Source organism: Amphiura filiformis, chromosome 5 (assembly GCF_039555335.1).
Source record: "Amphiura filiformis chromosome 5, Afil_fr2py, whole genome shotgun sequence".
NCBI lineage: Eukaryota > Metazoa > Echinodermata > Ophiuroidea > Amphilepidida > Amphiuridae > Amphiura > Amphiura filiformis.
The window spans coordinates 55460010-55487305 of NC_092632.1; the positions used below are offsets into that span (position 1 = coordinate 55460010).

A 27296-nucleotide genomic window follows, 5' to 3' on the forward strand; every position below is an offset into this window, starting at 1 on the left:
GGTTCTGCCGACAGCAGTCAAATATTGCCGACAAAATTGAGTATTGGGGGGTGTCACACCCCCCATACCCCCCCTCTAGCGATGGCCCTGAGTGCAACCTAAATACTCTACTACAAAAACAAGTTCTTGTGAGGCATTATTTGAGTACATTAATTTGAATCCAAATGCAATTTGTTGCCACGGTATTTCCATGCAATCTGTTTTGTTTCCTCACATAGAATCCTCCATTATACAGTGCTGTTGATAGACAAGCATCACATAGAAGCAAGAGAACACGAGCATCATTAAGATCACAAGGAAGCGGGGTAAAGTCATGACTTATGTATTGTAGTCAAGGAACTTAAAATGGAGAATAAGCACTTGTAACATCATATATGCTATCTATTAGTTGCTCTAAGTGTAGTTGGCCATATGGCAAAACTAACAGGTTGAAGTGGTACCACACCCTTTGATAAATTTGCATTTTTCTCAAAAACTAATAAAACACTGGTAACAAAAGTTATGTATATTATAGGGGCAAGGAATGCAGTTACTACACTGTATTTTCAGTGACTCTAGACAAGAAGTTATTGATTTATTGATCAAATATTGGGTTTCCCTCATATTTATCTGTAACTCCACAACTGTTGTCTGTGCAGAAATAAAATTTTCAGTGCAGTAGTTGTAGTCCTTGCCCCTATAATAAACATATCTTACTTGTCACCAATGCGCTATAATTTTTGAGAAAAATGCAAAAAACACTAAAATTGGGCAGGGGTGTAGTACCCCTTAAGTATTTTACATTTCATGTGCAATATGCAAACAAAGTGGACTGCTTTTTCTCCAATTAAATTCCTTGTGTGTATAAATTTAACACAAGATTACTTTTGAATAACAGCCAATTTTAGCTGGAACTTATAAGTTTGCACTAATTACAAATTCTATCTGCTTGTTAAATTGTGGTTAATCAGTACTGTGTAAATGAAGTGTGGTAATATATTTCCCAGTGACACCTTAGGCTCGCAATTGACTTAAGAAGAAAATTCATAGACTCTGGAAGATTTTAAAATTTGGTTGAGCATCCACAGGAGGCCAAAATTATTTGGGGTCCTATGGTACTTGCACACACCAAAATTATTCAAGAGCCACTGAAATTGTAGTGATATAAAGTTAACTTATAGTGATAAAACTACAGATTAACATTCTTTCTTCTTTTCTGAAAGTCTGTAGTGCAACCTTGCCATATAAATAAATAACATTAAATTCAATGTAGTATTCTATTGAATTAATAAGAGTGACTTTCAGATGAAGCTATATTCAGTGAACTCCTGATCATGCAGACATTATAGCTGTTGCTAGGATAGCTTAAAGGAGGATTTCGTGATCCTAGCATCCTCTTTTTATGACATTTTTCAGTAGATATCCACGAAAAAAGCTTATTTCCAAAATTTCAGTTGATTCCGATTTTGCGTTTGCGAGTTATGCATGATTATGTGTATTACACTGCTCCATAGATAATGTGTTGTAATTTCGTTCTGGTGCACCAGAACGAAATTCAAATTAGCGATATTTTTGCTAAACGAATTAATCTGCAAGAAATATTTGGTACATAAACATTATGTAGCCAGAGGTATCCAGTGGTGTAAAAATCTCAACTTTTTTTTGGGAAAAGTGGGGGATGAGGCTGTGGATCACGAAATGCCCGTTAATGTAAAAGACAAATTTGATCCCAAAATGATATTCCATCTTGCAAGTTCTAATAAAAAATAAATAAATGTAGATATTTATATAGCGCTTTATGCCGTAAACAGCCTCAAAGCGCTTTACATTTATTCGCCGTCATTAGAATATGTCGGAACCACGTTTGCAGCCTACAAGTGGGCGAGGGTCCATCAGTACAACGACTGTGACTACCCCTAACAGCTTCCCATTGCACCTGGGTGGGGTGAGGCAAGCGAGGCAAAGCGCCTTGCCCAAGGGCGCAACACGGTGGTGGGACGGGAATCGAACCCACGCACGTCGAGCAAGCTCTCGGATTATGAGTCCAAGGCCGTAACCACTGAGCCACCGTGCCCCTAAATTAATTGATTCGGTTTCTTTCACATTTACATGGTATGCTAGCATGTAAAATGCTTGTGCACAAATATCACAATCTTGGTTATCAATCCCTGTATCAATGAATCGGCAAATCACTGAATGTAGCTTTGAGATTCTAACTTGCATTTCAATTCTGTGTGTGTCTTATTCTGTGTTTCTATCTTCTTTTTCTCCTTGTATAACCACTATCCGTTTTAGGACTTGCCTTCATATAGTACATTTGAGCGTACTCCATCAATGCTTGTGAGGGAACATGATGCAGTGTACTCACCTATACCGGGAAAACAAGTAGGTGGATATGTTGTCTTATTTCTTATGGAAAACAAATTAAAGGCACGATCAATGATTCCTAAATCAAAAATTTTAAAAAATATATCAAAAATCAGATTTTTTTTTGGCCATTTTTGTAAAGAGAATGCATATGCTAACATACCCTGACATGTAAGTGATATAAGGTGGCATGATTTTGTCTGCCTTTAGTTTGAACATTGTTACTTTGAACTTAACAAAATAAATGCCACAAACATCAAATCCATACTGGTTTAACTGATTGTAGTTTTTAACATTACTAATGACAAATAATAAAATTGGCATTATAAATATGTGGCATTTGTGTTAGCTGCAATTTGATCAGTACTGGCACTTGTTAAAGGATTCAAAATATGCAAGACTTAAATAATAAAATGAAAATATGTGCAATTTGAAAGTTTAAAATCAAACTGCATTGTTAATATAACTATAACAGCTATGAACTCAGGTAGACTGAAAAAAAAATCGCCCGTTGCATCATTTACAATGCTTCTCAATTGTGGACCATGAACATTCACAAAATCCACTTGTAGTGGGTTATTTCACTGATCAAGACTGGAGAGGAGCTAATTTGGGAGAAAGTGGAGTTTTTACAATTTAGGCTTTATATTTTGAATATTTTTAGAATTTTTTTTTAACCCAAAGCTCCCAAATTTGGATAACTTGGAGCCAACACTTGCTCCTTCCCCACAAAATACCATATGTACTGGTATGTGTGTTAGGTGTGATAAAATTGAAATCTACAGGTCAACCAAATTCAATTTACCTGAAGCTGTATGATAATCTGAATAATCTATTGTGACTATATTGGGTAACATAAGTCTACTATTGAAAAAGAAATACTGTAAAGGTGTTAATTTTTGAGTTGAGCATGTAATTTTTCGCGCTTTGCCAATTTTGAACTTTGCGATTTTGAGTTTTCTTACATAGACCTATACATTAAAAGAACATATTCGTGTGTGTTTTATTTTAGTGATAGCTGTGTTGAGCGCGAAAATTAATGTACCGTGAAAATTTGCACTTTTACAGCATCGAATTTTAAAAATTGCATTGTATTAAATTAGTTTTCTTATTTTTCTGCACAGGATTACAATGATTACTTCTGAGAGGGAGGATCTCATCAATGGGATATACAGATGGTGCACTGAACTGATAAAGAACAACTAACTCATAGCTGGATCATGTCACATCTGTTAATGCCTTGTTAACAAAAAACAATTTCATTACTTCTATGCAAAATTGGAAATGGACAGCCAGTACATATCTTGTAGTATTTCCATGTTGCTGATTTCAAGATGTCTCAAAGTGGTGCATTGATTGCAGCAAGCACGACCACTACCAGCCATGAGAATAGCTTTTTTGAAAACTGCCTGAAAAAGCGTGTGAATTTGGCCTTAAAAGGCCCAAAACAAGCTGAAAAAAATAATAAAAATGCGTAAATTTGGACAAAACTGCCTGAATTCAGACAAAAGCCTGAAAATTCTCATTCCTGCACCACTAATTAGCCTCTAAATCAATCAAGTGATTTCTGTCAAAGCAGCTGATTTTATGGGTTGATTTTGTTACAATGTGTCCAAATATTTAGAATTTCAGGTCTGAGTCAAGACTTTTAAGCAGCATTACTTACTTGCCTTTTTATGGTGTTTGTTGCTCCTATGGTCCGACATTTATTATTGTTTTATCCCAATATTAAAATTAGTTTGATCTAACCCTTGTGAACACTACTATATGTATAGTATAAGTACATCTTATACAGGGTGAGTGAAAATCATCTGTACTCCAATTTACACAAATGTTAAACATACATGTACCAGTAGAAAATCATTACAAATTGCAGCAAATGATCAACTAATGTGTTGTCCACTATGTTTTTTAATAATACAAAGTTTTATGAATGTATACCATTTTTTACCATGATGTGGCAGTGCAGTGACATCCAGAGACGAATATAACTTTAGTTCATGCAGCTGTTTTGCACGCACATCTGTGCGGCATCTTTAAGCGTGTATGTCAGAGTGAAAAATGGTATAGTTCAGGCATGATAATACATTTCAATGAAACAACAGGAAAATTATGAAGAAAAAAAGAGAAAAGTGCATAAAACATGGCAAAAATGCTCAAAAACAAGGCTAAAAAGGAATAACAACACAGACATTCCTGCAAAAAATTGCAAAATATCTGTTATGGATAAATCAGCACTACATCAGAAGAACATCATAATTTGATACAAAAATATTGTCAAGTTGGATACAGATCATTTTGACTTACCCTGTAGGAGCTATGGTATTAAACAATGTAAAGATACCAAAATGGCTTTTGACAATGTCTTGTGTAGTTTTTAAGATATTTATTTTAGATTTTTTATAGTATCATTTTACCGCTACAAATCAGTATTTTAAGATGTATACATTTGTTCAGAATTTTATAGTGATTTTAATATGTATACAGTTGTTTAAATTTGTATAGTGATTTTAATATTATATGTGATGTCTGTACAAAATGTAGATCACCTAGGTTTCATTATCATGTAGGTATAGGACTTTTTAAACAAGTTTTAGCGAGAGAATGCACACAGCACATATTTGGTTACATGTTCACAAAGAATAGTTTGTCCACTTTGAAGTACGAAGCAAGGTACGCACATTTTGTGTAAGTTTATCGTGTGTCACGTATTAAGACGCTCATGTAGTTGTGTGCGCCTGGCAGTGTGTTCGTTCCTTTTGACATCACAGCACGCAGAAACTGTGTACTTTACTTCGTACTTCAAAGTGGACTAACTGTACTGTGAAAATTATTTCGTTAAAAATGGCATTTTTTCCCATTTGAGTACTAAAAATTGGAAGTTTTAGCACCCTAACGGGAATGCCTCCCATTTAAGCACTACATCATAAATAAATGGCCATTAAATCAAAGTGTGTGATCATTTCCCCCAAGAATTTTGCATATGATGTAGAACCGAGTGATGTCGTTGGCGCTTTTTTAATTTCATTTTTAAAACGTCTGACCTAGATCAAAGTGAGATTAAATAGTTGGGACTCCGGTGGTGGTAAGGTATTTGTGTGTGATTGGCTGTGTTGAGAACACAAGTTGTTTCACAATCATTAAAAAGGTATAAATTAACCATTTTTTCTTGTATTTTCTTAAGTAAACCTAGCTATTTAAATTAAAGTGAGAAGATGTAAGGTATTCTACTTCTGTATTCTATGCATATGAACAATGTAAAAAATGGGGTGGGCACCTGACCCCACGCTGTTGGGGTAGCACTTCATGTATATGCCACAATTAATTGCATAATTATATTAAGCAATATAAAATAAATTAATTTGAATGAGCAATTTTTTTTTATTAATTACAAACCTATGATCTTATTACTTCATAATCATGTCACATAACTTCAATTGGATTAAAATTTTCTCTCTCTTGATCCTAAGAAGTATTATTCTTCACATGACTTGTTGGGATTGGCCTTCTTTTCCTTGATCTCTATCTTCAAATACATTGCTTAAATTTCTTTCAATATAGGCCAGTATGCTTATAGGCTTTTCAACTGGCTTGTGCATTTTGTCTCAGCATGGAGTGACAATTAATCTAAACAAACAAACAAACAATGCCAATTTTGTAATAGCTAAAACCTTGAGAGCTTCCAAGGGTATATACATGTAATTTGATCATTCCAGTTACAATGCATACACCCCCTATGGAAGATATGACCTTAATCTCCCACACAGTGGTGAAGATTTCAAATGGATTCACCTATTCAGGTAACCCCATTTGAAATTTACACTCCCTGTGTGGAAGATTAAGGTAATGTCTTTGATCCATATAGGGGTGTATGATCTCAACTGGAATAGTTGAACTGTTCCAGAATTTGACTTCTTTCCCAATTTTATTTTCGACTGCTGGGTGATTAAGCCAGCTGCATACTTATTATTAGTGGATGTTCAATGCAACATGTCTTCCATTATTTAAGCTATTCCCATTCTATTTCCAGTAATGTTTAACTTCTAACGAATGTTTGATGACATATTAAATCATTAATGTATTTCCACCAGATATTCGACATTACATTTAATTGATTTTCAGCCGACACACATTCTTTAGAAGATAAAAATGAATTGAAATAGACTGAATAACAATAATTTATGAGTATTTCACTAAAGTTAATTTTTTATTACTTCCGTGGTCTGTGTTGTGCGCTGAGTATAAACACATAAGTGATAAACAATTGTGCTGATTGGCTGATCAGCGGTCTTGACAACAAACCGGTTGACCCATTGGACATTGGTGTGTAGAAGGGGAGGAGACCTTGCCACCTCTATACGATTGCCGATCACCAGCGCGCGTACCCGGACCACAGAAGTAATAAAAAATTAACTGTATCTACGTATCTCTGGAATTAAGATCAATTGTCTAAAATTGAACATTGAAGTTCATTACAATTTGTAAATCAAACTTGAATCTAGCATATGTCCAACATTTTCACAAATGTAAATAATGTAAATTTATACATCATGTTATTTTATAAGTGCTGGCACTTTCTGGTATATATATAAAATAATTGTATTTCTTTGGATATCCTCGGCCTCCCTTGGATATCTTCTTCTTGGCTTTTTTACAAATAAAAAGAGGTGCATGTTTTTGCTATATAATATGTATAAACGATTTCATAAAACATGTTTGAGTTATGTTGTATTTATTTTAAATGTGATTTTACTGATTAATTTATTTTATCACATGACATATCACAAATGCGAGATAAAGCAAGGGCAAAGTTATCCTGGTTGACCCCCTTAACAGAATAACTTTCCTAGAATGTACACTGCTCAATCAACAGAATTAAAGGACCAACTTATTATTTACTATGTTGCTAGTAACTCGTGACTGACACATGGGAGTCAAATTTGCAGTATTTGGCAACTGGACAAATTAAATTGCTTGCCTCCCCCCCCTCTTGGTATACCCAAAAATCTTCCCTCATCCCAATTTTACCCCCCCCCAGGGGCAGGCTCAATTTACACAACCCCTTATGATTTATGAGCAAAAGAGGTAACATTGTCACATAAGTCCATTTGGCTCCACATACGGTGAAAGTGAAAATTGCTCTGATTTTTGTTGGAAATTGTCTCAAATTAATATCGTCTTGCTATGAGAAATCAGAAAAACAGTTTGCCCCATGTGGTTTTCTTACCTTGGTAACACACAGCATAATAGCACAATAACCCTAGAGTTCTACCAAGTCCCTAAGTTGAATTGTGTTACCTGGATAAGAAATCGCATTAGATATTTAAGGGTAGACGAGGTATTGTTGGTCGAAGCAACCTAAAAGTCGATTTTCATTATCTAGATCAATATATTATTGAAAATTAACACCTTGATGTTTTGCAAAAGTTCATTCTACAAATCGTATACTTTGCAAACTTGCTTAATTTATTGTTGTTAATAAGTTACGTACGTTTTACAAAAGTGTTGTTGTTTCAGCCCTCTTTACAACGTAACTCAAGAACCGCAGCACCTATAAAAATATATCTGTGATATTTTAATTCTTCTACACGCTCGCTATGAATTGAGCAATGTAGTTTTTGCCAAAGCTCACTACCATTCGTAAGATGCTGTGAACTACCAAATCACAACAGTTTAAAATAATTAATAACCTTAAAACTATTCTTTTTTTTTATTTCTTGCAACAAGACAAATAATTTAAGACCATCTTCAACCATTGTTTTTTGATGAATCAAAGTGTGTGAAAATATTGGATCCAATATTATAAAAAGCTATAAAAGTAACCAGGGGCGTAGCAAGCAGGGGGGACAAGGTGGATGAAGTCCATGTGCCCCGAGGGTTCTTCAGGGGCCCCAATCACAAAAGCAAAAATTAAAACGGCTTGTAATGGAGTGCAGGGCCAGATTTAACATTGGGCCAGATGGTCCTGGGTCCAGGGCCCCAAAAATAGCCCTATGCATCTTTCTTTTAACCCCAATATCAGCATGTTTTTTGGCCAAAATAAGGCAAAATTGAAAAAATGTTCGCACGCATTCATGTTGTTCTGGGGCTAAAATAGTCTGAAATTTAAGTTTTTCTCATGCTTTGCACACAAATGTCCAAGTAACATCATAACAAAAATATATTAGTCCCCCTCTATATTATACGTAAACAAAGAGATGCCAGTGGTTGGTGACAAAATTTCCTGAAATGGTTGAAAATTTCCTGAAAATTTACTTTTGTGTATATTTTTGCACATAAACATCTGAGCAAAATTTCCTGAAATCAGGAAATTTTCTGAAGTCTGGCATCTCTGTAAACCAAAACTTGGCCACTGACTTGAGTGCACATGCATTCCTCGCCACATGAGTTTGGCAAATCTCGCCCTGGTTAAAAGGGCCTGTAATGCTGTAATAACTGATAAAATTGGATGCTTTACAACCAATATTTATTGGTCACACTAGGAGTTGGACTCTAGCTCAACAACAAATATGGGCTGTATCGACCGGGGTACTCAGTACAAATGACCATACGGGACGTGCACGCAAACATGGGTATAGCATTTTCAGCCTTCTGGTATATCAATGACCCCTTTTTCAAAGCCTATTTTGGTATATGAATGGGTCCTTTTTCAAAATTTTCTCAATTTTTTGGGAAAACAGCCCAATTTTTCCTTAATCTAGCTAAAATTTTCAAAATTTTGGGAAAATTTGTAAAAACTAAGACAATTTTGGGTAAATTCGGCGAAAATTTTGACTTTTGGTATATCAATGGGTCCAAATTTCTTGAAAAATTGGTATATTTATGGGTCTACTTCCAAAATCTCAGCGGCACGTCCCTACCAAAACCAAACTTGAGTACCCCCCACGGGTGTATCGATCCAATTGGATATCAAATCGGAGCAATTTTCATTTTTGCCCATGACATCACAATAATTATATGGGCTTTCCACCGTAACTCCAGAAACGTATGTTCATGAACAGGGGTGTACTGAGATGGAAATATTATTGAATTAGAATATTTAACCAGGGTGCTTGAGAAATTTAAAGGGGTGGGGGGGGGGGGCAAAAAATCTATCACAGTGGCATGTCCAGGGGGGTGCTTTGGGGGCTGAAGCCCCCACACTTGGTTAAAAATCATATAAAATCAGCCAGTTTTTTGCCCTTTTAGCCATGAAGCCCCCCACCCGGCACTCCAACTTTGGAGGTGACATGTATATAGGGCTGTTAAGACCCCCTTTTTCAGCATCGCTGTCACCCAAAGACCCCATATTTTTTACGAACACATGCTCTGTCACCCGAAGATCCCCTATTTTTCTATTTGATCTGTCACCCAAAGACCCTTACAAGTTCAATTTGAACAGCAACTTTCATTTTTAGGGACCGCTCATTATTAATGTGGGAGGGGGGGGCCAGGAAAAAAGTAGGGGGGTTATGTGATTTTCACTTTGACAAACAGGGGGGGTTATGTGATTTTATTTTTCCTGATGGGGGTCATGTGAAATTTAATAGTCATTCACTATTATTTAATACCAAGTATCCTGGAAGGTCTTGCATATAGTAACAATATCAATCATACCATACATAATTGTCTAATGACTTATTCGCACAAATTTGTTCCCTTTTGGCACCATATTTCACCATTTTAGCTTCAATAGGGCAAAAAATTGCGCGCGCACCATAAACATAGTCAACGGCCAAATTGTGCTGGATTCACTATTATACTTCAAGAAATTTTATTCTTTTGCCTACCCCATCCCCCCAATGTCAAAAAAGAAATCTACGCCACTGTCACATGCTACACACACAAACCACTCCGACACTCCTCACCATAATGACGACCCCACCTGCAAGCACACACCTATAAATTTTCTCACCAAAAGTAGATCTATTGGCATAGGCATAGATCCCACAGGGATGGGGGCAGTAAATCCCCCCAATATTTTGCCAAGGCTGGGGGTGGTCCATACAATCACCCCCCCCCCCCCAATGCTGAGGCCTGTAGGCCTATGTGGGTTTCTGACCAAATTAACCTTATATTTGGCCATTTTAGTCCAAAAATTGCAAATATTTGTGCACTTCGCATGATTTTCCCAGCTAACAATTTTACGTTGTTAAAACGTCGTCTAAAAGTTATATAAAGTGGAATAAACGTAACATATGGACGTTGTAAGTATGTAAATCTGTGAACTCGTATTCGTGTAGTGACAACGTTATTCACGGACGTTAATGTAACATCATTTTGACGTTGTTTCGACGTCAAGTTGTGAACGTCAAAACAATGTCACTACGACGTTAAATCTACGTCCGATAATAACGTTGTCACAATACTAGTTCACAAATTAACGTAATTTCGACGTCCGTAGATTACGTTGTATCGGGGTCAGACCATGTCATTTATACGGCGTTGTAATTACGTGCTTTATACGTCGAAACGTCATAAATTTGCGTACTAACGACGTCCGTAGATGACGTTGTATCTGGGTCAGTTCATGACTTTTAAACCACGTTTTAACCATGTGCTTAATACGTCGAGACAACTTCATTATGACAGACATTATATTAACATCCGGCAACAATGATGCTCAATCCCAAAAAGGAGAGCTTATGAAAATTCAAAGTTCAGAACTTCAGGCATAGAAGTCTTCAACTCTGAGTTTCACGCCTAAAGGCGATCGTCAGGCGATGCGATAGAGAAAATTTGGCTGAACAACCATCTCCTTGGAATGAAAGAATTTACATTCCATGGTGTCAACATCCAAACTATTCCATGTTTTTTCAGATACGTATTTGTGTTACGTTTTCTGAACGTACTATTCAAACGTTGTCACCAGGTCTGGTCAAACACATTGCATCAACGTCGAAACAACGTCACTACAACGTCAAAATGACGTTATATTAACGTCCAAAAATCAACGTTGTTACAACGTTCGACCGGACTTAAAAGGGACGTTTGAATAATACTTCACGTCGAAACAATGTCATTATAACGTCATAATTACGTTATATCAACGTCCAAAAATCAACGTCGAAAATTACGTAGTCACAACACGAATACGAGTTCACAGATTTACGTATTTACAACGTAAATGAAAACCTAAGCGTTACGTCTGCGAATGTCGTGAATACGTAGTGTGTTAGCTGGGTTATTCCACTTTTGCACCATATTTCATCAGTTTAGCTTCAAAATGACAAAAGTTTTCACGCGCTTCGCGCGCATTTCTACAATTAACTTATTTTGTGGCCAAGGAGCTGTATTCACTATGACTTCAAGAAATATTTTCAAACCCCATCCCCCAATGTCAAAATCCCAATCTCTGACTGAATTAATATTGAAGTTTGCTTGAAGGGGGGGGGGTTATGTGATTTTGTTTGATTCAATAGGGGGGGGTTACGTGAAATTAATTCATCGCAATAGGGGGGTTAGGTATTTTTCACCCATAAAGGTCAACATTTTCCCGCCCCCCCCCTCCCGCATTAATAATGAACGGTCCCTTATCACTGATTTTGTTACTTATTTTGAAAAAAAAAACAAAGAAATTTGAAGCCATTTAGAACTAGAAATTCAGGTTTCTGTGGCGCTGTTTCGGTTCTCACCCAAAGATTCCATTTAAAAAAAGGTCATGTTCTCACCCAATGACCCCATATATTTTTACATTTTGCTCTCACCGAATGCCAAAAATCATGATCTCACCCATTGACCACATATTTTTTACATTTTGCACTCACCGAATGCCCCTCAGTGCGAAAGTGCCAGCCCAACACCTATATCCATTTCAAATTGAAGTGCCCCGGCCCCCACATAACTCTGAAAGCCCATCTTAGCCCCCCCCAGGAACAGATCCTGGACACGCTGGTGTATCAAATGTGAGAATTGACAGCCCTGACCCAAGTGTACTTCTTCCCAACTCCTTAGGGCCAGAGAGGAACACAATGGTGTGTTTGGAAAAAGTTGAGTACCGGTATTTGAACTTGACCTTCTGTGCAAATTGTTCATTGACCTTTTCTCACTTAGTGAGACTGCCTCCATTTCATATATTAATTAATCAGTTCTATACACTCAGAACGCTATACTAAACTGGGCTCAAAAAGCAACTCATAAGGTCATATCTTAAAAATCCTGTCCATAAAAATAAACCAAAATTACACACAGGATTACTTCACAACATTTTTTTTAATAAAGTGCTCAAACCCAAAAGGGAGCTGCGTATAGAAATTAAAAGAACAGACCTTCCAGAAAAGGTAGTCGTTACTCCGAGTTTCATGCCTAGAAGGCAATCGTCAGACGACACAATGATTACTTCAATACTCTACTCTAAACACATGTCATTGTCAGTAACCAAGCAGTTGACCAACTGACACAACAGCAAAATGCCCTGACACGGATCAGCTTCCTGGACCACATTCACAGACGAATAATTGGCACCCAGCAAAAGATATCTATGAGAATACGTACAAGATCATTACACAGGTGATAATTTCCCAAGAGTAAGTGGAATAGTGTGGAACAGGGCTGCTTATGTTTTTCACACACTTTCTTCAAGAAACAGGTCTTGTTCCACACTATTCCACTTACTCAGATTTCTTGTGTTGGGTGCCAATTATTGGGCTGGGCTGTAAATGTGGTCCAGGAAGCTGTTCCATGTCAGTGCATCTTGCTGTTGTGTCAGTTGGATAACTGTTTGGTTACTGACCAGTGTTTAGAGTAGAGTATTGGAGTAATCCTGTGTGCAATTTTGGTTCATTTTTATGGACAGGATTTTAAGATATGACCTTGTGAAAAAATTTAAGTTTCTTTTTGAGCCTAGTTTAGAACAATGCCAATGTTTAGTGACCAAATCTTACAACAAAGGTTTGAAAGTGTTTTTGGCATGCCTGAAGGGTACTGAATTTGACTTGGGCTCAATGGTAGGGGTCAATTAAGGTCAAACAGGGGTCAAAATTATATATTATCCCACTTCTTTTGAAAAAAGCAAACCAAATTACTCCTCTGGTCATAAGGAATCCAAAAAGGTAATTTGTTTGCCCCATCTCCAACCTTTGGTTACGAAGCTACGGTCGATACGTGACAGAGGTCTACACACTTTCGGCTAGGTGTATTTTTATTAAAACAGTCAGGATGATTTAAATGATTTTGGTGTGTGTTTGACAAATTCCCGGGGGGGTCACTCCCATTGTGGCCTGTACACCATCCGCGATAATCAACTTTTGAAAAGCACCCTAAACAAGGATTTAACCATTGGCTAAAACGATACCCTAAACACGGATTTTCTTCCTTGCATCAAATTTCATACCCTAAATTTCATTTCCAGCGTATTAGCAATTGCAATTTTGCTACCCTTTTTCCAATATTTCATGTTTTTGACACCCTAAACATGTTACGCTAGCATATCGTGCCTACCCACGAAAAACTACCCTTTTTACGCGTTTTCATTATCGCGGATGGTGTACAGGCCACAATGGGAGTGACCCCCCGGGGACAAATTCAACTGAACAACTTGAAAAATCTAGATAGTCACCTTAACCTTGAAATTTCAAAATGGCCTCAAAAATATACATAAAATCAGGTAATGTGGTTTGGGGTCAGTATATTAAGGGTGCAGCATGTGTCTTGTTTAAGATTTTTTATTTTTACAGACCTGAACTTGGCCCATGAGCATTTTTGAGGGTTTAGTTTTCGCAGTTCAAACTACTATAGTTTGATAAAGAAAGATTTCCCCCGGCCCCAACTTTTTAAAGCACATCATATGGGGCTATCATAGCTTTGTTAGAATTTGTTTTTATTGTACCATTTTCACCGTCCGACCCTGCCAGTTTTTCAAAATCTGTGTGAGTATGCCCATAGATTGTGTTTTTCACAAAAGATAGATCTTTTCACAAAAGAAATTATTTCGGCTGGTTGTATTCGAAAGTACCGACTTGGGACATTTTGGCAGTCGGAAGTGAAATCAAAATGGAAATTCTAACTTAACTATAATAGAGTTCAAAAAATCTTTCTTTAGTAACAACCTACACTTAACTAGTTCAGATGCAAAAACCTATATACTGGTACCGCATTTCCTCTATTAAATGCCCCTCTAACAAATGCCCACCCTAAAACAAACAATTTTCATCCTACCTAGTGTAGGAAGCTGACCACGGTGTACACATGATCGGTTATGGCATCAGTAATTGGCAGGTGACATCGTAAACCTGAAAGTCATCGATCCCAAATTCATAGTTCACCATATCACCGGGATTTGTAAGCTTACCTAACGATTATAACACTAATTATTGTTCTAAAAATGACCTTTAATAAACGCCCCAACCCTTTTCGAATCTTTCATACCCGCTGGCATATAGAGGAAATACAGTATCCATTTCCTTAATAAGATATGGGCAAATATCTGATCAAATTATAAACAAAATAATACGAAAACATATGTGCTACTTTTGATGAGTTTCAAATATTTACCTTGGAATTTTTAAGAGTGTCTATTTAAAGCTATGATTATAGGGCAGATACATGCGCTTGTAAACCCTTTGTGCTGTAGCCTTTTTGTGTCGATTTTGCAGTTTTCTCAAAAACTATAAATAACACAGTGGTAACAAAAGTTATGTATATTATAGGGGCAAGGAATCCAACACTGGAATTTCAGTGACTCAAGACAAGCGGTTTATTATTTATGATAAGAAATAAGGTACCGCTAGGATGCACCTCATTTCCTATCATAAATACTGAACCGCTTGTCTTGAGTCACTGAAATTTCAGTGTAGTAATTGGATTCCTTGCCCCAATAATATAAATAACTTTTGTTACCAGTGTGTTATTATTTTTGGAGAAAAATGCAAAAATAGTCACAAATTTACCACAGGGATGTAGTACCCCTTAAATAATCGGCTTTTGCATCTCTTTTTATGTATACCTACTTCAAACATATCACACAGAAATAAATTTGTTAAGCAATTCATGTATTACATGTTACACATAAAAACAAATTTTATTACACCTCAAGAACAGGTTGTAGCACGATTATTTTCAGAGTTCATAAACTTATGGATTCAGTTCAGTGCCTTTATTAAGTCACATCTGATGGAATGTTCATAGTTGATTTCCATTGTATCCAATATCAGATGTAGAATCAAGATTATGTGTTGTCAGTCTCTGCTCGTGCCATAGGTAGTATTTTACGCTTACTGCTCCCCTGATGGCATACTTCTAATGATGTCACTGTCACCTGTGTTGATCAAAAACACACAAATAAAATAATGTTATAGTCAACAGTTTTTTCAGTGATTTGCTCATTCGGAAATCGTAAAAATCAGTTTGGACTTCTTGACCCCTCCCCTTAAGAAAACAAGTTTCGTTAATAGGGCATCATCAAACTTTTGGTTTGTTACCGAACATTATGTAGAATCATGTGCTAGTAGAGCAGGGTTGTTTTTTGTTGCCTTACAGCAGAAGATTTAAAATCCGTTTCAAAGTGGCTATTCTCTACTCGGTAGGCAAAAGGTAAACCTGTGTCACTTTGAATTCTAATAAATCATTTAAATTATTTTACACTCTTTTTGATGGAAATGACCCACGTTTCCCACACAGAACCCCTTTGGAAATATTACAGATATAGAAATCGGCAATCATGTTTTTGCACAAGGTACTGCAGTGCTGTCCTCATTCTACCAGAACTGAAGCCATATGATATAACAGGGTTGTAGCTAGAGAATTTTTAGTGCCGGGTGGTAATTGAGGGAATTTTTTGTGAAATTGACAATTTTATTGAAAATCGTGTAAATTTGGCCAAATTCTTTGTGATTTTGCAATTTTTGGCACTTGAGTGCTGGGTGCTAGAGCTTAAATTGTTTATCAGTGGTGGGCTCTAAATCTGAGGGCCGGGTGCTGCCGCCCGCCGTAGCTACATCCCTGTGATATAAACCATAAATTCTGTTAATCCTAGCAAGCAAGCATTGCCAGACATACCTGGATCTGTGATGCATAGTGTGCATACTCTGAAGTATTTACCGCATGCTGTACCTAACTCAATGTTGTTACCGCTGTAGTGATGTACTCCAGTCTTGGCCAGCATAGCGTAGTATTCAACTTCACTTTTCCTGGAAAATAATGAAAATGAAATATGCATTTAGTTTTTAACCAAACTGCGTAAACATAATCATTTAAATTATCGTATACAAAAAAGGGAAAACAAATCAGCATCAGTACCCACAAGATTTTAAAATATTAAAAAAATGTCAGCCAATCAGTGTTGTTTACACGCCACAAGCACATACTCTGGAATACAGCAATCACCAAATTATGTTCAAGAGCTAAATGACCGACAAATAGTTTCTTAATTCTGCTTGAAAAATGCTAATAATTTACTTATAATCATGATTTAAAGTGAAGTATTTTCCTTCCTTCATATGCCAATGGTGATTTTATTGATATTTTGTAGTCAAAATTTCAAAACTGGGCACCATACATTCTTCAAAATACAATCATTTATCAACTGCTTTACTGCAAGACATATTGCCCACTTTTCTACTGTTTATTGCAGGCCTGGAAGAATGTTCATTACCGGGTATCCTCGAAGATTAGCCAGACTCCCAAGCAGTAGCAGCATTTCCTTCAATTTTTGTTTGAATTTCCTGTCAAAAGCCAATATTTAATGGGTCAAAACCTTCTCGGATACCCCACTTTTCTAGACCTTGTGAATCACTTTAACAGAACACCCTTTAGTCTGTTTTTGTGTTGTTATAAAAAGATGTTTAAAAAAATGCATGATCCTGTTCCATGCAAAACCATGTCTTACCTAAGTGGTGGTGTGTTGTTGGCTAGGATAACCAGCTTGGCTTTGCCCTGTCTCAGTGCTTTCAGTGTCTGCTTCAGACCCAGGTTGTACTTGCCACTCTTCATCACCAGCTGGATACGAGAGTTGATACTCTCCATAGCCTTTTTCTGCATTTGGAAGAACAAAAAAAAAAATCATTTGTAAAGAATCATTTTGACGATAACACATTTAGTCTTATGTGGTATACCACATTTGAGACTAATTCAACAGTTTTTTGATGATTTCAATGGAAATATACCGATTTGGAACGCCCAATTTCAATATATATGTTTATGAGAAAATATTTCATCTGATATGTGGGCAACCAGTTTACTTTACATTTACTTACTAGTGTTCAAACTAAAAAAAAAAGAAACAAAAAATCTAAATCAAAAAATGAAAAACAAAACTAGACCCCATGAGTAGTAAAATATTATTTTATCATAATCCTAGCATCCCCTTTTTATGACTTTTTCAGTAGATATCCACGAAATAAGTTCATTCCCAAAATTTCAGTTGATTCCGATTTTGCGTAAAACTTGTGAGTTATGCAATATGATTATGTGCATTACATTGTTCCATAGACCCGTCCATAGACGTAATTTCGTTCTGGTTTACTCAAGAACTCTAGCTTCGAATTTGCACACGATAGTTGAACGCATTCGATGCTAGAGTGCTTTGCTATTGTTTTTAGGTTGGACAGCGGTGCAAGTTTTTGCATCAGAGGTTATTTATTCTGTTCAAGTTGAAATTTGGATGAAACGAAAGTTATTTTGATGAGTCAACTGTATCTTTTGAGCAAATTTTGCCTATTTTGGACAGTTTAAATGTTTGCTGAAGTGTAATTTTAGCAACATTTTTGATGGAATCTCCTGTCGTGATCGGCTGCGTTTACTTCTGAATTTCCATTGCTTTACACAGTCATCACAGCTTGCAGAATGCTTCAGCGAATCCCGACTAGATTTTGAATGCAATGGTCTCTAGCCTAGCCCTAGTAGAATGTCATGAATGTGAAGCTATCGGTGAGCAAATTCTTGGCTAGACTTATAAGCAAGTTCTGGTGTACCAGAACGTATTAAAATTCAAATTTCACAATATTTTTGCTTAAAAAAATTAATCTGCAAGAAATTTTTGGTACATATTAAAACATAAACATGCAGCCATAGGTTTCATGGCAATAATAAGTAAATGGTATAAAAATCTGAACTTTAAAAAAAAAGTAGGGGGGTGGGGAATGATGCTGGATCCTTAACTTTTTTTTAATAACCTTTGATCCATCCTCCTATATCCAGGCTGGACACATCACACTACCGTGTGATGTGTCCAGTTCGTCGCCGCACTCGCATATAACATGGAGAGCTTAGCATAACGGCCTGCCTATTTACGCTTCCTGAAAACACTCTTGCACATAACATACAAAACCACAAATTCACTAACTTCAACTTGCACTACCGACACCATGAAAAATATTTTAATTATTACCGATCCTTCAGAATACTTGCAAATATTGGCAGTTTCATAAAATCCTGCTGCTGAAAATCGTAAAATCCACAATCTTCTGTCAGATCCAGGTCAGTAATCACAGGTGGGCGAATCTACCAGCGTGACAAGACCAGAGATAATAAAAAGGATGAGAGCTGGCCACGCCGTACAAATAGCTAGCCTGATTGGCAAGCGCCGTCGCTGGCCAGATCTTCTCTGATCGTGTATGATGAGTAGAGACCATAGAGCCATATGGCTCTGTGGAAGAAACGGTTCCTAATTTTGAAGCCATGGATAATATATTCATTTATACGAGAACCATATTTTTGTACCAATCACAGAACAGAATTTCACTTAACTCACAGCTGTCAATCATTCTTGTGAAACGTAAGCTCCGCCTAGTATCAAGGTCTTCTTCTGCGCATTGGTTGTGCGCATTAACTAACCTCCAGCACAAATCCTGTGCACACGATCAGGTTGGATGGGCGGTTTACGCCTGGTTTACACAACAGGAACTGCGATGCATCCTAAACTGGATCGTTTCCGTGTATTCGCATTGCATGGTGGGTAATCGCCTGCCAATTTGCGTAGCTCCACGTTCACAACAGTTTAAAATCAACACAGGTAAATCCATATAAAAATTAACATGGACACAAAATTGACATAGGCCTAGCTTATGTAATTCAAATAATAAAATAATAAAATGTAATATTATCATGATAGATGCACGTTTTATTAAAACTTGAAAAGATTATTAAGTCCAATAATTTGTTTGTGTTAGCTTGCACGAGTCACAAAATGGCGACCCATCACGCATTTTCTGCATGTGCCGACATTAGTAACTCATAGTGACTGTCCTCAAACTAGCGCCAGTGTGTCTCAGGCCTGATAACGACCCCAGGTAATTTTATGCAGAAAGTTTTCTTGCGAACAGCTGCAGGTGACAATTAAACAATGAACACGGCTTGTTTATGTACATGCGTGGGAGGCTTGTACGTCAGCTGACGTGTTTTGGACATGTTCGGCGTAAAAAGTGTCGCTTTTTCTTCATGAAAAATACCAGCGATGACCAGTTTTTTGTGGGCTATTTGATTTACAGGTATGTCGGTTCGTCATAGGGTAGAAATGATAGCTGTACAATTTGTATAACATACAGTTTAACATAGGCCTAAACATTTATGGGCACTAATCGACCTTCCGTATTATGCACAAGTATGTGGAAGTGGCAGGCATACCATCCTCCATACATTTTTGTACATTGCTTAGCTGCATGGTCATGATGGTGAATACAGATTTTAATGAATAGAGTCACTTGCACTATCTGACTATACGTATATTGCTGAACATGTTGAAATTCCACGGCGTACATGCATAGCCCTACTTCAGTCTTGATTCAATGACATTTGATTTGGGAAGTGGTACCTACCTGCTTCTTTGAGGCGACCATTTTGTCAGTTGTGTTAGCCAAATGTGCCTGAAATAAAATAAAATAGAAATGGATTTATTATAGTTCACCACTATATCTATTTCAATTTGATAAGTTTTATAGAAACCGGAAAACTTTATATTTTTGTACGACTGATCAGTACTCACAACTTGCAATAGGCGAACACGTTGGGAAAAAGGACGATTTCCCACAATCCATTCACGATGGAGAAATTGATTCCTGGTTTGTTCTCTCCACGTTAAATTCCCGTTGATGACATTATTTTCGAAAACCAGCACAACCAAAATGGGGTTCAGAGGTTACATTGGGTCAATTTTTAGGGCAAATGCCTTTGCGTCTTGTTGTCCAGGAGAAATGAGTCAGAAATGTTGTCAGTCAAATGATTGTTTTGGATGGATTTTAATAAGTATTAATCACTTAAACTGTACTATACAACAGGAAGATGTTTATATATCTCAGTAAGAAGGTAATGACACATGGACAGGACATAAAATATAAGCTTAAATAAATGCAATGATGATGATTATTAATATTATTATTATTTTTTTATTTTAAATTAAAATAAATTTAAGCTTACGGTACCGTTTTGTCATCTCTGACATTATGTACCTTGTCAGTAAAGTAAATTTTTAGTTATTCTGTGGTGCGGGTACGCGTTGGTAACCAGCGATGTATAGTCTATATGTGCCGTTGTAGAATGGCTTACTCGAGAACTCATAAAAAGTTCAAACTTGCATCTTCATCTTGCAAGTTGCATGTATGACTATAATTGTTATCGATAGAAAAAAGTTACTTGCAGGTAACATAAAAAATCTACCTGGACAAAGTGAAAGTAACTGGTTTTTAAGTACCGTATTAAATTAACAAACTTTTTAAGGTGGTCTTAACTAGGGTAGGTATGATCATCAAATTTTCAAGTAAAATATTTCACATGGAAATTGTTTTATTTAGAAAGGTGATTATTTAACTTTTAAAAAAATGAAGGGTCAACCATGTCTGTAGGACAAAAATTAGCAAAGTTATGGGCAAATGTCTTTTCCCAAATTCTGTGACCATCATCGACTGTACCTTTACAATGAATTTCTGTACAAAAAAGCAAGTATTAATGCAGCATTTTTCAGCACGGCGATCCATTTTACACAAAAGCGATTTATTTTGAAAAAAATCTTACTAACACGTACTGTATGATAACTTTTGTATCAAGGTATACCAATTGACAGTGTTTGAATTTCTACGTAAAGTTTCTGGTACCGTATCCAAATTTCAAATTTTTGTACTTTCCTATGGGGATTACACAGTTAGGCCATTTCTGTGGTCACAAGTTGGGTGTTGAAGGAGCCCTCTATGATAGGCAATGTGGGCATATCTACATGTAACTAGGGGTGTCTACGTTTCACGTTTCAATACCGTGGCGTAAAATGCAAGATTCGTTTTTAGGAAAATCACTACCGTTTAAACATAAAAAAATTAATTATAGTTTATAAAAATTAATAAAAAATATCTTTACTCAAGTATATTTTTGTTATGTTGCCCAGAAATTTGGGTAAAAACAAAGAAAGTTTATTTGGATTTTCTCTAAATTGAAAATTTTTGCCCAAATATGACCTCACAGATGGAATTGTCAAGTCTTTGCCAATCAGAATATGTATACTTTTTTATAAATACTTTTTATATACTTTAGACCAACAATTGGGCAGTTATGAAGCCCAAAAGTTTCCAAAATTCAAGGTCAAACTTAATTATAACTAAACTAAGCCTCAACAGTAGTACTGAAAAAAACCCATACTGCTAATGTGCTTTTACCAATCCCAACTGACTGTTTGTCTACTAATTTGGTTGTTATTGTTAGATCTAGAGAAATGCTTGGTACATCCATTTTTATTAAGTTCTTTTTGTTTTTACCATAATAGATTGCAATTCCTAACAACACACGGTTACGTTGTGTTTCATGGAACCGAGACCAAGGATTCATTGCATGTGGTGGAGAAGATGGTTTACTCAAAGTACTCAAGCTTGAGATACAGTCAGGTAATGTAACATAGGCATATTGTCCATTCTACTGTGAAATTCAAATATAAATCAGTACGGTAGATAAAATACATTCTGTACAGGTGTTCATGTCCAATGTATGTTATAAGTTGAGAAGCAAAATTGAAAGAAAAACTTGCTTAATTGCTGTGGTTGTCTTGATATCATGAGAATGATTGTTCTATTTGATTTTGTTGTAGGGGGTGATAACAAGATCAGAGGTTTGGCTGCTCCAAGCAATTTGTCTATGAACCAGACACTAGAGGGCCACAGTGGTAAGTTGCATACCAGGTATATGACTAAAATTAGAACCATATCATAGTATAATAATCAAATACTTAATTAGATATCTTCAAAATATATTACAGTGGATCTTATAATTTCAATCCTGATTTGATATGTACTGGTATTTTTTGCTGCTTTCCATAGACATTACATCTTCTTTTCAGCCTTCACATTTGGGCTCATATTCGGGCTATTCCAGTTAAATTCCATGTACAGTCTATGGAAGACATGACATCTCCACACTGAGGTGTAGATTTCAAATTTGAAATTCACACACCCTGTGTGGAAGATACAGGTCATATGTTCCAGAGGGTGTATGGATTTCAACTAAAGTAGCCCAACGATTACTAGCTGTTAATCCTCATAGCTCTTCAAGTTTATGGATTGCTTTTGATTCATGACTGAACTTTTTTTCATACAAGGTGCTGTGCAAGTGGTCACATGGAATGGTCACTATCAGAAGCTGACCACAAGTGACCAGTATGGACTTATTATCGTGTGGATGCTGTATAAAGGTGACTATAGGTGATACACAATATATAAAACTGAAATACTTTGCATGATGCAGTTAACAAGCTGAATGTAGATTTAAATTTGGGGAAGAGGTTCTTATACTTTTTTACATTTTTGGAATCGCATTAAAGATCATGTTGAACATGATTGAAACAACAGATAACACTAAGGGAACAAACCAATTCACCAAAAGACAAGTGCTTTTATTTGTTTTCCCAAAACGTAATTGCGAAATGTTGAAAATCACAAACCAACAGATCAAATTTGACTGATATTTGAACTAGTTTTTCACAAACTTTATCAGACTTTTTGGCTCCTCCCCCAAACAAAATGGCTTTCATTTATAGGATGTCATTAAACTTTTGATTTGTAGGCAATAGAGTTACACATTGTGCGCAAGAACAACTTATATAAACATCAGGGAATTATTCACAGATCGATTTAATGGTACAAGAGGAAAAAAATAGAATTTATCTAATTTGTTACAATTAAAACTGAAAGACAAGCAACATTAACAAGTGCTGCATGGCGCAAACCATAGATTAAAAAAAACCCAGAGAATGCTAGGCATACACCTAGATAAAAATTATGTAAATGTTGTATTGATCCCTAGGCCTCAAGTAAGAACAGATGATTAATTGTGTTTTCAATTGATTGAGTGCCCCAAGTTAAAGAAGGAATAAAAGAAACAAACAACAAAACCAATAGACTATCCTTAATAATCTTGTTATCATTAATTTTGATTTCAGGGAATTGGTACGAGGAGATGATCAATAACCGTAATAAATCTCTAGTGCGTAGCATGGCCTGGAATGCTGATGGACAGAAGATTTGTATTGTTTATGAAGATGGTAAGTTATTTTACTTGTGCTATGAACACTATATAAGTAGCTTTATCAGTTTTGTTGTCTCAGCAATGAGCAATCTTAAAATGAGTGGGATAGTTACAAAAATGATTCTATTCCAGATTTCATGAGATGATATGTGTGCTACAGTCAGTCTACTTTGAAGTACAAAGTAGCGACGTGGACACACACATTGTGCCGACTTTGAAGGCACGCATACATGCAGCAGAGATGCATAACTGCGCACTGTTTACACGCTGTATACGTGCGCGTTGTCACTTTGTACTTCAGAGTGGAAAAACTGTAGTATTACTATGATAAAGGAATTGTTGGAAACTGTAAATATTATCTTATGATTTATGTATTTGTGTTGTGTACTTACATGTATATTGTTTACATTGATTATACCCAATGTGAGGTGAATATCAATAAAAGATTCTGATTCTGATTCTATAGGTGGATGAGTACAATAGGTTAATGAATGGGATGGTTAAAAAATTATTCCATCCCAGATTTCATGAGGTGATATAATAGATGGATGAGTACAATAGGTTTTAACACAGATAACATTAATTACTGTTTATTTTATGTAGCTATGGCTATTTGGACATAAATTGCTGACCAGTATGAAAATAAGAAGTGTACCACCTCCTTTCTTTTCTTTCAAATGTACTGGATAGTAAACTTCTGAATTACTTTACTAATTGGTCTATTAAATTACAACATGTAATGTATGAGACATGACATATTTTTATATGATATATCATTCTAGGTGCTGTGATAGTCGGTTCAGTAGATGGTAATCGTATTTGGGGTAAAGAATTGAAAGGCTACCAGCTGTGTCATGTAGAATGGTCACCTGATGGTAAACTACTTCTGTTTGGAATGAGCAATGGAGAGATACATCTATACGACAGCCAGGGCAATATGTGTGTAAGTTTACTGCCCAAATGTAGAGATTGTGATACTAAAGCAGATAATATCCGCCAGATTTTGCAAATCAATTTGCCCATGCCTGTTTTGCCTGTTTTCACAAGGATTGATTGGCGTAAGCTGTAAGACATTGCAATCTCTAAGCATATGATTCATAAATAACAAATGCCTTGACCAATTGGATTCAACAAAACTCTGGGGTGTGAGTTCAGCTTTTAAGCTGATTTCAGCTTTTTTTATTGCCAAAATTTACAGGTTTTCTTTTCTTTTCAGCCCCTAGTTGGTGTTTTTACCCTGATTTTAGGCTGGTTTTCAGCTTTTTTTTTAGTAATTATCCTCTTTTTTTGTCTGAGGATTCTCACACCCCTGAAAACTACCTTGCTTCTTTCAGTACGGTATTTAAGATGCTAAGAACACATAGTATCCATAAATAATTAATATATTTTTAAATAAATAGATAAAGCTTTTTAGGAAATGGAGCTTGTGACCCAGTGCGTGAGTTCTCACATCGGGCCCACAAAGTCTTTGGTGCAATCTCTATCTGACCCACCTGCTGGGAAAACAAATCTTAAATTATTAAGGCATCATCAAGATAATTAGTGGTAATGTAGCACTCCTACCTACAAGTTCTGATTTGTATTTTTCCTCCTCAGTCAAAGTTAGCAATATACTGTCTAACCAATGTGACAGGAGCTGTTCAGATAACAGGTATAGATTGGTATAATGGCTTACAAGGCTACATAGAACCTAACTGTCCTACACTAGCTGTCTGCTTTGATAATGGTAGAGCACAGATTATGAAGCATGAAAATGATGAAAGTAAGTGATATTGTGGAATTTTATACTAAGTTGTTTGTTTGTTTTTGTACCAGATGGGCATGAAATGAGGTGAAAATCATGTTTCATAAGCATTGACATTATTCATTTCATTCATTCATTCATTCATTCATCATGAAACAACATCAAGTAACATCCAAAATCAATGATAGACAAAAAACGCAATATTATTCTTGTTCATTGATTGGTTAAAAGTTGATCACATGACAAAAAATAGTTCTACCACTAGTACCACATCCATAAATAGTACCTCTAACCAGTATTCTTTTCAATGCCCTGTATGAGCTGTAAGTATGAGCTCCAGGCCTTAAATAGTACTTTTGACTGTGTCACTTCTGTGTGTGGGCATCCGATGCTATGGAATAGTCCACATGCGTGCCATAATTATTTGCACATAACGTGAATTTGCGCTGTTGTAATTGGTTAGTCCGTTTTTAGCCTGTTCGCTTTTTTGAAGGGCAAAAAAATATGTTGTGCTTAAGAGTATAGATGTTGAATAATTTTTTTAGTTTTTTAACCAAACAGTGAACATCAATAGAACTATTGATCTCAGAGAGGCCCATAGTTTTAACCAGAACCTCTCATAGTAGTATATATTTGTATATTATGGAGGAATGACAGTAACCTTTCCATGAAACAATATATCGTTACTAAATCAATCAAATAGATTATAAAAAGACATAAATTACAATACATAACTTATAAACAATACAAAGGACAATGCACAAATGAAAATTAATAATATTTAGAGGTAAGTATTTGTTTGTGAAGTGTTTATTTGTTTGTTGAAGTACATGCTGTATCAAAGTGATTATTTTCTAATTTGTAGATTAATGTAAGAAGATATTTTTTGTTTCCATCCATCCAGACCCTGTTCTGATAGACACAGGCATGCAGGTAGTCCAGATCCAATGGAACAACACTGGGTCAGCATTAGCTGTAGCTGGATCACAGAAATCGGCCCAGCAAGATAAAGACATCAATGTGGTGCAGTTCTATACACCATTTGGGGAGGTAAGCTGATAACATGGGCTGTGTACTCTCAGAAATGCATTTATGAAAAGTGCTGTAACTTCTTAATTATTCGTGCAAGATGAATAAAAGTATACATTTTGGACTGGAAATTCCAAGTCAAGTTATCTAAATAGAAAATACAGATTTTAATATTTCAAAAAAAATGAAAACTGTTCCTGGAATAGATTTACAAAGACACACAAAAGCCAACATTTTTCCAAAGTGTGTTTACAGAAGTTTGAGGCAAAGAATTACTTGTGATTTTCTCCAAAATTGTTGTTTTAACACCAAATCTGTGTTTATATTTAGATATCTTGACCAAATTTCCAAATTGTATACTTCTATATGTTGCATGAATAAATTAATGCATTTCTGAATATGCACAGGCCCACTTAAATGATGATTAGGCACAATGTTGTGTACAAGTGAAATTAAAGGGGCCCGTTTGGTGAACAAAATTGTATGTCATCATTTTTGTGATTAGTCAATATTAAAATTCTTCATATTTTTAGCTTTAACTCATTTAAAGCCATCATAGTATTGTAATAAAAATATAAATGTGACCAGTGGCTTTCTTGACTCATTTCCTATGAGATTAATGTTTTTATACCCAACAGAGGAATAAACTGTATTATTTTAGCACACTGGAAAAATATGGCCTGAAGGCTCCAACATGCCTTAAAGGAGTATTTCGTGATCCTAGCATCCTCTTTTTATGACATTTTGCAGTAGATATCCACGAAAA

The 27296-nt window shown here is 35.9% G+C and overlaps 2 protein-coding genes and 1 long non-coding RNA gene across 5 annotated transcripts in view; 2 read left to right on the plus strand and 1 right to left on the minus strand.

Annotated features, from left to right (window-relative positions):
- Positions 1–263: 263 nt before the first annotated feature.
- On the plus strand, positions 264–7059 carry LOC140153399 (uncharacterized). Its single transcript, XR_011859102.1, has 3 exons — positions 264–305; positions 2275–2364; positions 3471–7059. It is a non-coding gene; the product is annotated as an uncharacterized lncRNA (long non-coding RNA).
- Positions 7060–15317: 8258 nt separating this feature from the next.
- LOC140153401 (large ribosomal subunit protein eL30-like) lies at positions 15318–20347 on the minus strand. Its single transcript, XM_072176150.1, has 5 exons — positions 20243–20347; positions 20076–20123; positions 17150–17295; positions 16321–16451; positions 15318–15580 (listed from the first exon to the last, which is right to left on the minus strand). Exons 2-5 carry the CDS (start codon positions 20094–20096, stop codon positions 15537–15539), a joined length of 342 nt encoding a protein of 113 aa, XP_072032251.1. The 5' UTR covers positions 20097–20123; positions 20243–20347; the 3' UTR covers positions 15318–15536.
- A 79-nt stretch (positions 20348–20426) lies between these two features.
- LOC140153400 (WD repeat-containing protein 35-like) overlaps positions 20427–27296 on the plus strand; it is a 38129-nt gene continuing 31259 nt past the window's right edge. For all 3 annotated transcript variants that reach the window (XM_072176147.1, XM_072176148.1, XM_072176149.1), the window contains exons 1-8: positions 20427–20562; positions 22007–22124; positions 22325–22399; positions 22832–22924; positions 23672–23773; positions 24540–24700; positions 25354–25519; positions 26406–26551. In XM_072176147.1, the coding sequence (XP_072032248.1) occupies positions 20539–20562; positions 22007–22124; positions 22325–22399; positions 22832–22924; positions 23672–23773; positions 24540–24700; positions 25354–25519; positions 26406–26551 (885 nt within the window). In that variant the 5' untranslated portion in view covers positions 20427–20538. The remainder of the gene's footprint in view (positions 20563–22006; positions 22125–22324; positions 22400–22831; positions 22925–23671; positions 23774–24539; positions 24701–25353; positions 25520–26405; positions 26552–27296) is intronic.